A 13,653-nucleotide genomic window follows, 5' to 3' on the forward strand; every position below is an offset into this window, starting at 1 on the left:
TCGCTCAACTTTTAAAATATATTTTTTAGCTTTTTAGTCTGTTTAAAAAAGAGAAATTCCATCTTTTGCCTTAAGTTGCCATTTTACAAATAAATTATTAAACTGCCAAGTGTCACTTTCATATCAGGAGCCATCTACCAGTGTCAGTGTTGTATACCCAGCCATTGGAACAGTCCTGGCATAGAGGAAGCATCTGATAAATATTTATTGAATGAGTGAGTGAATAAGAGCACTTCACTGTTCTGCAACTCCTGTTTTGAATGCTCTGCAGTTTGCTAACTGCCTGAGATTAAAAACATTTATGATACACTTTTAACCTGAGTCTTTCGAATTTGGACATGTTCCTTCTATTAACGCATCTTACTATCACAAGGTAACTTGTAACCAAATGCAGGATCATCTGCAAATGGGCAAGGGTGGACACTCAGAAACAGGTGACACAGCTGGGGCCATTACGTCGGTTAGGTATGACATAGAAAGAACGCAGAGGTACAGAATGGGGAGAGGGAGACGTGTCTGAGATGAGGTTAAATCATAGGACTTGCCGATTCTTGGTGTGTGGGAAAGGTAAGGAGAGGGGACGCGGGAGGCAAGGATGACATTCAGGTTGAAGTGGCGCGAGTGTAAGGGGTAAGAGGAAAGGGAGGGTATCAGAAGAGAGTAAGTAGTTAGAGAGATTAGCACTGCACTGACTTCCAACACGGGAGAAGTAGTAGAGCGCCCCGGAAATGCCAGTTGGTGAAAACTGGACAGGGCAAGGTCGGAGCCAATCAAATGCCCCAGGGAGGCCAAGCGAGGTGAGAAAGTCCAGGAGGAGAGGGATTCCGGTTAAGCACTGCGGATAACTGCAGAGTTCAGCTTTAGGTGTGGGCCAGGGCAGGGTCGGGATAGGCAAGGGAATTATCTCTGTAGCCCTCTCAATGCTTGGTCCAGGGCCTGGCAAAAACTAGGGCCTCAATAAAGTCGGTTTGGGGTGAATTTAAGAGAATCGGGAACCTCGAATAAAACACTGAATAGCCGGCTGTGGGTTACGCAGAGCAGCTTCTGCGCAGAGGGGGCAGCCAGGCGCGCGACCAATCAGGGCCTGCGCCTCACTTCCGGCACCGCCCCGCCCCCGCCGCAGCTCGCAGGCTGCATGAGCAGCGCGCAGCCGCTCGTCTCCCGGAAGTGCACCCGGTGCCGGCGCCACGGGCCGAGGTGATCTCGCGCGGGCTGGGCGGGCCCGGCAGCAGCCGGCGGGGTTCGGCCTGGCGCGGTCTGCGTCCGCGCGGGACTCGGCCGGTTCTACCGGAACCACGCGGGGCCTGCGCCCTGGAGCGCGCTCGGGGACGCGGCGAGTGCGGGGGCGGAGCAGCGGGGCTGAGTCTGACGCTGGGGGCTGGAGACGCCTGTACGTCCCACGGCTCTGCATCTCCGAGCCGGTGGATCCCGCCGGACTCACTAGGGACGTCTCTGGACTGGGATCGAAAACCGGCCCTTTCCTCCTGCCTTCCCGCAAAGGCTGGAAATGCGCCTCGGGAGGAGAGAACCCGGATGGGCCCGTGCCCGAGTCTTTCCAGGGTGCTGTCGCTGGAGGGGTGCGGAGGGTGGAGAACACATTAGTGGAGAGCACCGCCCCGCGCCGTGCAGGGTTTGAGCAGCTCTGGCCCCCGGGGCGCTCAATGACAGTAACTCCCCTGCTCCCCCGCCCCGCCACCGGCCTTTAGTGACAGCCCCCAAACCCGCCTCCACAAATGTCCAAACGTTGCCAGCTCTGCCGTCCCAAAGCACAGGTGTTACAGCTTCCCGGGTTTGGATCTGGCCGCCATTTGTGAGCCTCAGAGGTTCCTGATCTGTAAACATTAATATTTACAGGTTGATTGTGAGTATTGACATGAACAGGGCCTAGTATGGAGCTGATACATAGCGTTCAAGAAAAAATGTACTCAGACACTCGTTAAAGACGGTAAGGCTCACTCCGGTCACATTCAGGGTGAAGACTACAGTGGGGTTTGGCAGTAGCAGGGAGAAATTGGCTGTACTCTGCGTACAAGATCAAATGGAGAATTACAGCCAAGGAACAGGGTGTGGGGGTCAAGGGGATGGAAAATTACTACGAAGAAATATCTGGTGGAATGGGGGATTCTGGCTAAACCCACTTGACAAGATTTTTATTGAAGGTAGGCCAGGGTGATAAGGACTTTAGATACCAAGGGTTGTCAGATTCCAAGGTTGGGAGATGCAGAATTTAACCAGGTATCAAGTTGGGGGATTTTCCTTAAACTGGATCCCCCAAGATTCTTGTTAAAACTGTACAAAAAGGGCCAAGAACAGAGCCCAAGGGCCAGGCCTGGTCAAGAAGAGGACTCAGGTGCTTGACAAAAGTTTCGTGAAGGAGAGAGAGTTCGACCATAGTAGGTGTGCAACAAATGGTCGCTTACGCAGGTATAGTAAGTACACTTAGCTAGATACACATTTTTAATTTATTCTAATTTGTTATTAACTTTAATAAGCATAACAATTATATGTTCAGGATAACTTGAACATTGGGATATAAACCTATAAACCTTTCAGAAAGTCATTTAAGTTTGAATAATTGGGGCATTTTTCTTATTTTGTGAGAGTATCATTACTAAAATCAGATTTAAGTCTTTTGTAAGATATATAGTTTTCCCTAAACGTTAACTAAACTGTTGTAATTCAGGAACGAAATAGATCTGAATAAGTCTGCCCATCAGTGTCTTGCTATCTGAAATCTTTCTGCTTGTTATTTGTAACTCAGATGCCAAATAGTGAAGGATATGTGTATATTTATACAATTTTTAAACATTTATTTAAAACTGTACATTTCTAAGTAGTGCTTTAGTAGTTTCCTAGAAATTTAGATATATTGGTTTTATTGTCATTCAACATGAAAATGTATTTTACTTTACTTTTTCTTTGACCAGAGGTTACTTAACAGTGTTACTTAATAATTTCCATATGTTGGCATTTTCTCAATCTTACTGTTACTGATTTCTAATTTAATTGCACTGTGGTCAGAGAATATGTACTTTTAAGATTCCAGTCTTCTGAAACTTAATTATGCATATGGGCTATTTTGGTGAGTGTTTCATAGGCATTTGAAATGAGTGTGTTTTCTGCAATTGTTGGGTCTAAATGTCAATTATATGAAGTTGGTTAGTGTAGTTCAGATTTTCTGTATCTTGATTTTTTTTTTTTTGTCTACTTGTTCTAATTACTGAGAGAAAGTTTGTCAGTTTGAGATTTTGAGTGGGAGAGGTGAACCCCTTACCTAACTTTGTGGAAGTATAATGGACAAACAATAAACTGCACATATTTAAAGTGTATAGTTTGGAAAGGTTTCACACACATGCACATGTGTGAAGCCACAGTCATATCCATCCTTCCAAAGGTTTCCTTTTGCGCTTTTGTAACGTCCCCTACCTTTCTCCACTCCTCCAATCCTGAGGCAACTACTGAACTGCTTTCTGTTACCTTACATTAGTCTGCATTTTCTAGAATTTTATATAAAATAGCATCATGCCACATGTACTCTTATCCTTTTATGATTGAGAATTTGTCCCTGTAGATCTGGTACTAGGTGTGTACCATTTAGGGTTGCTTTCTGTTCTAGATGACTTGACCCAATTATCATAATGAAACGTCCTTTTTCTCTATGTCAGCAAAGTCTTTTGTTCAGAGGCTAATATAGCCATAGCAACTTTCATGTGCTGGCTGTTTACAGAGTTTTTCTTCCATCACGTTGTTTCTAATCTGTGTCTTTATGTATAAAATGTCTCTTGTAGATGGCATACAGTTGACCTTGCTTTTCAAAAAATCTGACAGTCTCTATAATTCAAGTGTTTAGTCTGTTTACATTTAATGCAATTATTGATGTGATTGATTGTTAGTCTATCATATTGTCTTTTTTTCCATTTGATCTTTCTGGTTTTTATTCTTGATCCTTTCTTATCACATTTTAGGTATTGAGTGTTTTTTAGTATTCTTTTATGACTTTTTAACTATCTCTTTGTATAATATTTTTACAGCTAGCAGTATGTATCCTTAAATTATCAAATTTTCTTTAATCAGAGGCTACTTTAATATTGCACCACTTTATATCTCACAGTTCACATTTCTTATTTCCTGACTCAATACCTTTACATTTCCCATTTGTTGCTTGACACTTAGCACTACCCCTTCTTACTTCCTGATTTTCAGTTAGCAGTTCCTAAATGTATCAACCTAACAACAGATTAATTCTATTACCCTCTCCTTGCAGTATTTTTATATTTTCTACTTACACTATTATATTTGCTTTTAACAGTCAGTTGCCTTTTAAGGAAATTGGAAGAAATAAAAGCATAGTATTTTTACATTTGTTCACTATGTATTTACCATGTTTAGAGATCTTCATTCATTAATGTAGATATGAGTTTCCTTTATTAGAAGAATGCCCTTTATCATTTCTTACAGTACAAGTCAGTAGTAAAAATTCTCCTAGCTTATTTTTATCTGAAAAATGTTTTTATTTTAATTCTTGGTTTTGAAAGAGGTTTTTGCTGGATGTGGAATTCTGGTGGATTTTTTTTTCTAGAATTTGCATTTCATTCTTTTATAATTTCTGTTTCTCTGTGGAAAGTCCCTATCTCTTCTCTCATTGACTATATTTTTCTTTAAGTCCTCAGGGCAACTTGGGGTTGGTTTCTCTTGACTACATTTTTCTTTGACTTTGAGTCAGATTTTCCTATTTTTTTATGTCTAGTAATTTTGGATTTCCTGGATATTGTGGATGGCACATTGTAAACAGTAAGGATTCTGTTATAGTCCTCTGAAGAGTGTTAATTTTTGTTCTAATAGGCGGTTGAGTTACTGACTGATCACCTTTAATTTACACTGGCTCGATTTTATTCCTTGTTAGGGCAGATCTTGCTCATGTGGAGGCTAACCCTTTGCCATGGGCTCATAAGGAAACCCACATGGATGTCTGTGCTGCACCCCCACAACTCTCTCTTCTTCATTGGCCTGTTCTTCAGATTCCAGCCACTTGAGCAGCTCCAAATTCTGATCTCCACCTCCTTATTTTAGTGAGTCACTGAACTCTGAGCACCATAGCTGGGAATTGTCCCAGTGCAGACATCCATCGTGATCATGGGGCTTACCTTGAGTTTTTCTTCTTGCAGGGATTCCATTCTTGTCTGCTTATTGTCCAGTGCTTGAAAATAGGTGCCTGATAAGTTTTCTCCACTTTTGTAGTTTTTTTTACAGTGGGTGGTCTAGTTTATACTATCAGCTCTGCCATGGCCAGAAACAGAATTCCCCAAGTATATACTTATAGAGCATATAATATATGACATTGTAGCACACTGGGTTCTGTATGAATATATAAATGAAATATGTGGTTTCTTTTTCAACAAAAAATTAGTGAAGTCTACAGGAGAAACATAATATTGGATTAACTCCTTTTACCTCACTCTTTCCTTTTTTGCACTCTTGAAAATTGTTTTCTTATCTTTTTGGCTTCTAAGTGATTTCTGATATAGGAATTGTTTGAGGGAAGTGGTCAGTGCTAATACTGAAGGAAAAAACAGCTATTAAAAGCTGGAGAATTATACTGATCTCTGATTGAGCCTGACAGATTAAGTGATTGGGTGTTTTTTTATTGTAACAATTAGTGTTATGGAGAAATGATACCCTCTAGCTCCTTATTAACATTTAAGGATTGACCCAATAATTCAGTATTAGGATTATATACAAAAAGTTAACTAAAAATAGTGTATGAACCTTTAAAAATATCCAAATATTAACTTTGCCATTTAATATTTCTCTTTTCACTATCTTGGTTGCTCTCTTCTCAATTTTGATACCATTCACCATAAAATACTTACTTACTTCAAGGTAGTTTTTAAGGTGGTCAGTATTTGTTCTAATCCTTCTCTAAACCCAAGGTAGAAAATTTCAGGTGTAACAGGATTTTCATTAAATTCCTAAAAAGACCAGTTTTTACCATGGCACTCAAAAGAAGTCACTTAGAAATTTCACTGTACCTTTTGGGGTAGAGTTAATTTGTTCTCTTAGGCCTCATTTTATTGTGGAAGCATCTCATCATTTCAACATTAGCCTTTACTTCCAGGGCATTGATATCTTCGTTCAGCTTTATTTTTTAGTCTGCCGACTTGTGGGTACAGATATAGAAGTGCTGTGTGGAAGAGCAGTTCACCTGGAAACCAATAGTGAGAATGGTCTGCATGGTGCATTTGCTTCTTGTACTTGATCTGGACGTTTGCAGAGCAAGAGAGAATGTTATAAAATGGTCAGGGTGGTGGTGACAGTTTAGATACAGTATTAATAATTTGCTTTGTGGCATCAAGTTTACAATCTTTCGAAATAGAATAGTATGTCCATTGATTTCAGAAGATCTAAGGTTCCCTCTGAGGCCTCTCAGGTCGGGGACATGAATTTGTTTTTTCTGAAAATGTGCCCTTCTCCTCTGTGTAGCATTTGCTCTCACTCCCTCTTTAGTATCTCTCTGAGAGGCTCTGTGAAGACCTGGTTCTCCCCAGAGACAGCTCCATCAGAAGCTCTCCTCCTGAAAGGACTTGCCAAGCCGCATGATGCCTGTTGAGCTGGGGCAGGCCCCTGTTCTGCTGCCGCCCCTGGCGAAGGCTGAGGACCCTCCGTGTTCTGGACCAGATGCCACCCCTCGAGAGGAGCTCTCTGGCCCTGAGGCTGCACACCAGCTTTTCAGGCAGTTTCGTTACCAGGCGACATCTGGGCCCCATGAGACCCTGAGACAGCTGCGGAAGCTCTGTTTCCAGTGGCTGCAGCCAGAGGTGCACACCAAGGAGCAGATCCTGGAGATCCTCACGTTGGAGCAGTTCCTGACTATCCTGCCCGGGGAGATCCAGATGTGGGTGCGGAAACAGCGTCCAGGCAGTGGAGAGGAGGCCGTGACCCTTGTGGAGAGCTTGAAGGGAGATCCCCAGAGACTGTGGCAGTGGGTGAGCAGAGGGTGTTATCTGTGAGCGAAGCGGAGGGCTCCTTGGGCGTCTCAGCAGGCATGTTGTCTTTTTTCTGACACTATATGTGTGAGATTTTTCCACATCAACAACCAATTCTCCAGTGCTCTGATGCCTGCTAGGCATCCTACCGTTCAGTTCAAATAGACACTCTGGGGTTGGCTCAGACTCCCCGGCGTAAGGGTCAGTCTTACAATACTGCTCCCATTTCAGACCTCAGTCCCAGAGGGTTCCTGGGCTTACCATTGTCTGGCTAGCAATTCAGAGGTTCCCACAACCCCTTCCTCAGGTTTGATAATTTGCTAGAATGACTCCTAGAACTCAGGAAAACACTTTACTTACTTATGAGGATATGATTCAAAAACAGCCAAATGGAGGAGATGGGGGTTTTGTGGGACTTCCATGCTCTCTCTGGGTATGCCATCCTTCCAGCAATTCTGTGCGTTCACCAACTCAGAAGCTCCCTGAACCCCTAAAAATTAGCGTTTTTTTAATGGGAGGTTCATTACTTGGACAAGATTGCTTAATCATTGGTCACTAGTGGTTGAAAATCTCCAGCCTCTCTCTCTTCCTGAGAGGTTGAGAGGTGGGCCTGAAAGTTCCCCTCTGATCACCTGGTTCCTCTGGGGACCTGCCTTTATTCTGAAGCTCTCTGGGGGTCCCCCAAGAATCATCTCATCAGCATTAGCTCAGGTGTGGTTGAATAACAGAAGTCGCTCCTGTCCCTCCTATCCTTCAGGTAATTAGAAGGGCTTAACATGCTCTGGGCCAGGAACCTCAGACAGAGAAAAAATACGTATTTCTTGTCAGGGTCTTCCACATCAGTGTATCCCTATTCCTCACCTAATTCTGAGACTCTCTGTGACTCTCAACACTTTTTAGACATTAGGGGTTGCAGATAAAGTCCCCCATCCCATTCCATCTTTAGGCTAGAATGTTCGAGAAATTCAAAAGATGCCTGAGTTTTAATTGGTGGTGACTATTCTGTAGAGGCACAGTACTGGTTGCCAGTGTCGGAGGTCTCTTGGCCTGCTTCACGCCTCAGCTTGTGGCCTCTCTCGGGATGTTTCCCGCACCAGTTCCTGCAGGACTAGTCATAAAGCTGGGTTTCCCTCTCCCTGCCCCATGACCTCAAGGACAGTCTTACGATCGGTTACAGGGGTTAGCTTTGCATCGTTCAGAAACCCTCATCCTGGGTCTTCAGTAATTAATTAATTCTGTGTGGTCTCTAGATAAGCAGCCAAGTTCTAGGACAGGAAATTTTATCAGAGAAGTTGGGACCTGCAAGCTGCGCAGCGGGGGACATGGAGCCCCCTCTCGAAGTGGTGCCTCAGGAGCTGGGACTTGAGAATTTGCCCTCTGGGCCTGGGGAGCCACTGCACTGCGCTGTGAAGGAGGAGTCTGACACGGAACAAGAGTCGGGTAAGGGACACTTATTCCCGGCCAGTGGTGCTGTCCTGGAGACGTTTGGGGGTTGTGGGTAGTGGGCCTGAGGGGGAGTTGGAAGTGGTATGCTGCTCAGATGGGGAAATCTCTGGGAAGTTTGGGAACAGCATAGACCTCCACAGATCACTCTGATTTGGAGACTTGGAGTCTAATGTAAACCACTTCATGACGGCTAGACCATTTGGATTTTGGTTTTGAGGAAGGAGGTGGGAGAAGATAAGGGTGAGATGGTTTGGGAGGTGGGAGGGAGTTGGAGTTTGTTAGGGAGGTAAACATAAGGCTTGAAATCGAGGGTGGTCGGGCAGGTGTCAGCCCTGCTTTGTGAAGATTTGTTACCTGTGCCCCGGGGAGTGGTTATCGGGGCCGTCTAGGCTCTTCAATCTCCTGTTTCTCAACTTCAGTGGTGGCTGCTTCCCAGCTTCCTGCCCAGCCTGAAGAGAGGCTCAGCGGGGACCAGGCCTTTGGAGCCTCTCTTCTCCAAACAGCACCGCAGGTGAGCTGGGTCCCTCCGCTCCTTTTCCCCAGAGAGGTGCGTGTCAGCAGTCAGGAGCTTTTTGGGGAGAGGCATCCACAAACTGAAGCAGAGAGGAGGGCCCAGCAAGGGTAACAAGAATGATACACATGGAATGCATCCGGAAATCAGTATTTCTCTTAGGGCACTGTTTCCTAATTACCATCTTGAATAATAGAACCTGGGCCTGGAAGACGTAGCAGTGAAGAGGCACTCTTGTCTTTCCTTTTTATTATCTTTGGGTTATGCCAAGAAAAGTCTTTTATTTCCTAGTCCAGGCCTCTCACACAGGAGTCAGTTTGAGATTTTGAGTGGGAGAGATGAATTCCCCTATCTAACCTGTGGAGGTGTAATGGAAAAACAATCAACTGCACATAAAGTATATAGTTTGGAAAGGTTTTGATACAGTCAAGATAAACATATCTGTCCTTCCGGAGGTTTCTGTTTGCCCTTCTGTAATCCCCCCATGCTTCTCCACTCCCGAGGCAACTACTGAACTGCTTTCTGTTACCTTACATTAGTCTGCATTTTCTAGAATTTTATATAAAATGGCTCATGCCATATGTACTCTTATCTTTGTTCTTCTGCATATAATGTATCTTTCTTGCTTCTTTTAGTGTGTTCTCCCTGGTTCTAAACAGTTTGACTGTGATGGACCTTGGAGTCATTTTCTTCAGGTTTCTTGTACTTGGGATTCATTGAGCTTTTTGGATCTGTGGGGTTGTAGTTTTCATCAAATTTGGTAAATTTTTGGTCATTATTTCTTCAACTGTTTTTTTATTTCCTACCCTTCCTTTTCCACTTTTTTGGGGACTCTGAGCACACATGTGGGTTGACAGAGAAAAAAATTCATATTTCTTGTCAGGGTCTTCCACATCAGTGTATCCCTATTCCTCACCTAATTCTGAGACTCTCTGTGACTCTCAACACTTTTTAGACATTAGGGGTTGCAGATAAAGTCTCCCATCCCATTCCACCTTTAGGCTAGAATGTTTGAGAAATTCAAATGTATCTTTATACTTTCATTTGGTTATTATTTCTTCAACTGTTTTTTTATTTCCTGCCCTTCCTTTTCCACACTTGAATAATGTAAACAGAAGTCTCTGAGTATATAATGAGAAAGTGTACATGTTCATAAGATCTCTTTAAATCATCCCACAGTTAGTTTACTGATGCTCTTTTTTTTTAAAACATCTTTTATTTTGGATAGTTTCTGTTTATGTGTCATCAGGTTTATTAATTTTTTCTGCATTGTCTAATCTGTTAATGCCATCCATTGTATTTTTCATCTCTAGAAGTTTGAATTGGGGCTTTATTATATCTTTATGTTTGTTCTTAATGTGTTGTCTTTCCTCCAGCTCCTTGAACGTATGAAATACAATTGTAATATCTGTATTAATGTCCCTGTGTACTAATTTATCATCTCCATCAGTTCTGAGTCAGTTTTCATGGATTGATTGATCTTATTATGAGATGATTTCCTGCTGCTATGTTTGCCTGGTAATCTTTGATTGGATGTCAGGCATTGTGAATTTTACCTTGTTGAGTGGTGGATAATTTTACATTCTGTAAATGTTCTTGAGATTTGCTCTGCGATATGGTTAAGTTACTTGGACATAGTTTATTATACGGCACCAGAGAATCCTTTAGGGCTAATTTTTCCCACTTACTGAGGCAATGCCCTTCTAAGTATTCTATCTGATGCTCCTTGATGTACAAGGATTTCCACTCTGGCTGGTAGAAATGTCAAGTATTTCCAGCACTGTGTGAGTTCTGGAGATTATTTTCTGGGCTGCTTTTGGGGGATCTCTCCTAGATTCAAGGGGCACCCTCTGCAGAACTCCAGAGCTGTCTTTTTTGTGGAGCTCCCCCATCTTTGGTCTTCTGCCCTGCTGACTCTGTAATTGCCTGAGCCTCCTAAACTCTGAGCTCCGGGGGGCTGCCTGGCTCCACCTGGGTTCCCTTCTCTGTGCTGCTGTGGAAGCTGTCTCCAGGCAGTAAGTTTGGGCTCCCCTAAATTGTTTCCTTGCTTTCAGGGAATCTGTTCCACTTTGCCTAATGTGTAATGGCTTCAAACCATTATATGTTATATTTTGTCCCATTTTCCAATTGTTTCAGGCAGAAAGGTAAATCTAGTCCCTGTTAATTCATCTTGGCTATAAACAGAAGTCTCTGGAATAGGTTTATTTTGTTGATGCATTTAACAACTCTGAGAAGTCCCAGTGTTTCAGGAACCTATGCACCTAAATCAAAACATGGTTTCAAACCTTTGGGGGGCTCTTCTTGGGGCTTGCCTCCTGAGGTAGTTCAGAGTAAAGGTGAAGATAGGGAAGCCAGTAGGTGGTGCTTAACGTGGCGCTTAAGTCAGGTCTGAACTTCAGCTTTCCCGGCTCAAAGATTTAGAAATCAGTATACCAACTTTGTGGTTCACTCTGGAGGTGAGGGCTGGGAAGGGGGCATGGGAGGGGTATTCCTTGTTATTGCCTCAAGGGTACCCTTCTCCCTGCCTTCAAGATACCTAGAAATGAAATTGTTAGGTCGTGGCTTGTTGAAAAAGATTTGGGGGCATATTACAAGCACACTTGGAGGATTATTGCTTCTGTAGTAAGTACAGAACATCCTCGTAAAAGGTATATATAATTTAGAAACATATTGTAACTAGTAGAGTTAAGTTGTATCACATTAACAGCATTAATCATGACTTGTTCTGGATAGCTTTAAGTTCAGATGAAAAATGCTCACCCAGCAGCATCATATATATGTACAGAGATACATAAAACTCCCTGTATTTAGCAGATAGCTGATTAGCAGCTGCTCAACCCCGACAAACAAAAATCATCCCTACCCAATACCCTCCCTCAAACTCACAGCACCTATTTGCCTTAGACCTTGATATTAATGGGATCTTATCTAAGTGAAGGAACATTTTCAGTATAAGTAGACATTCCCTCTAATCTCGTCTAGAAATTAGGAACTTCATGAATAATGCCAGAATAATGAAGTAGCATTCCGACACGGTGGTTCTTCATTCACAGAAACCATGGCTGAGTCAGAGCCTCCAGCGCTGGTGATGCGTTTACTCACATGCCTGGGTTTCCAGGCTCAGGGATAACTATGCAAGTCGGTTGTGGCAATGCCTCATTAGCGCACAAGATGGTGCTGTTACCACACAAACCCAAGATCTCCCCATCAAATCCATACTTAGTCCTTCTGGAATAGGAATTTAGATTTTTTCCCCTTTTTATAAAAATGAGAAAAGGGCAGGATGGCTGAAGTTGCTGTCCTGCCCATAGAGTTCAAGGTTTATCCAAGCATCCCTAGCTCCTCGGTCATTCCTTAAGTGTGTGGCCTTACCCTGAAGGTACACTGTTGAGCATACTGTGCATCTTTTCTGGTTTTGGAAGAGCAGATTGTGGCCCTTGGGGATTTTGGTGGCTGTGTTCTTTCTGCTTTGTACTCTACTTGGTAGCTGCCATTCTGGTGCCCGTGGACTAGGCCCCATGCCCAGCAAGCCAGGCAGCCAAGCAGATATCGCCGTGCTTGGCATGTCCATCCTTTCCTCTTCCGGTGCCAGACCAAGGGTGTGTGTGTTCTGACCACCATGACAGAACCCCTGTGTTCAGCAATGTTTGCTCAAGCTGGTTTATTTTCAGGAGGTTGTTTAGGTAACTTCATTCACAGATTAACAAAATAAGGTGCTAACAATTCAGAGTTTAAACATTAAAATTAAAATTCATATTTAAAATATGGTTTTAGTTAATAGTTCCATATGTAGTCATATATATTGAGGTTACTTTCACATTTTCACCCTAAAATATCCCATCCCTCTTTCTTTTTCAAATTTTTGCTTAGTATCTGATAATGAGAGACTTTTTGCTATCTCCATTCTTTTTCAGCCATTCCCACTTCCCTTGATATGTTACAAGGCAGGCTTGAATTAGGCCTGAGAGTGGCCTCCCTGAGTGGTATATTGTGTATAAGAGGAGGATGACTTCCTCTCCTTCTCTCTTTGTTTCTGCTCCCTATATTCTCATCCTTCATGACAATAATAGGTGACTGTCAACTTTGGGGTTCCTGAGAGTGTACAGAATCCCCTAATTCTCTCTGCAAACCCTCGGGGCTGAGTCGGAGCAACTGAGCATCACACAGATGCATATGCTGCTTCTCCCAACATAAATCACCTACTGAGGGCTGACTGCTGAGGGTTTTATTTCACCTGGACAATGTATGTTGACTGCCTATTTCTCTGTTGGTCAGGGTCCCAGGGACTGGAAAGTACAATGGAGAGTCCTCTTCTCTTGAAGCTTACATGCTAGTAGAGGCAACTATTAATCAAGCACCTATGTGTGTATATGTGTATGCACATGCATACACACAGACATATACATACCCCAAATTGTTTAATAAGCTGTATGAATGATATGAATGTAAAGTGCAATGTGCTTTGAAAACAAATGACACTTGCCTAAATTCTGTTAAGCCTCATGACAGTTACTTGAGTTCAGTACTATAATTAGGTGAGGAGTGAGGCTTTTAACTCCCTTGCTTAAAGATCACACAACTAGAAAGTGGCAGAGCTGGCCCTTGAACCCTCTATGTCTGACTACAGAGACTATGCTGTCAATCATTCCTATACAAACAGTTTCTGACAGTCAGCCCCTTGGTGGGATGATAGAAATTCGAATTCGCAAAAGG

General features: G+C 43.1%; 1 protein-coding gene across 11 annotated transcripts in view; it reads left to right on the plus strand.

The window, feature by feature from the left end:
• The first annotated feature begins 499 nt into the window (after positions 1-499).
• ZNF18 (zinc finger protein 18) overlaps positions 500-13,653 on the plus strand; it is a 44,725-nt gene continuing 31,571 nt past the window's right edge. For 5 of the 11 annotated variants that reach the window (XM_073234772.1, XM_073234773.1, XM_073234763.1 and 2 more), the window contains exons 1-4: positions 1,204-1,945; positions 6,505-6,983; positions 8,234-8,423; positions 8,849-8,940. In XM_073234772.1, the coding sequence (XP_073090873.1) occupies positions 6,594-6,983; positions 8,234-8,423; positions 8,849-8,940 (672 nt within the window). In that variant the 5' untranslated portion in view covers positions 1,204-1,945; positions 6,505-6,593. The other 6 variants (XM_073234766.1, XM_073234764.1, XM_073234765.1 and 3 more) reach the window with 6 other exon arrangements.

Source organism: Manis javanica, chromosome 4 (assembly GCF_040802235.1).
Source record: "Manis javanica isolate MJ-LG chromosome 4, MJ_LKY, whole genome shotgun sequence".
Classification (NCBI taxonomy): Eukaryota; Metazoa; Chordata; class Mammalia; order Pholidota; family Manidae; genus Manis; species Manis javanica.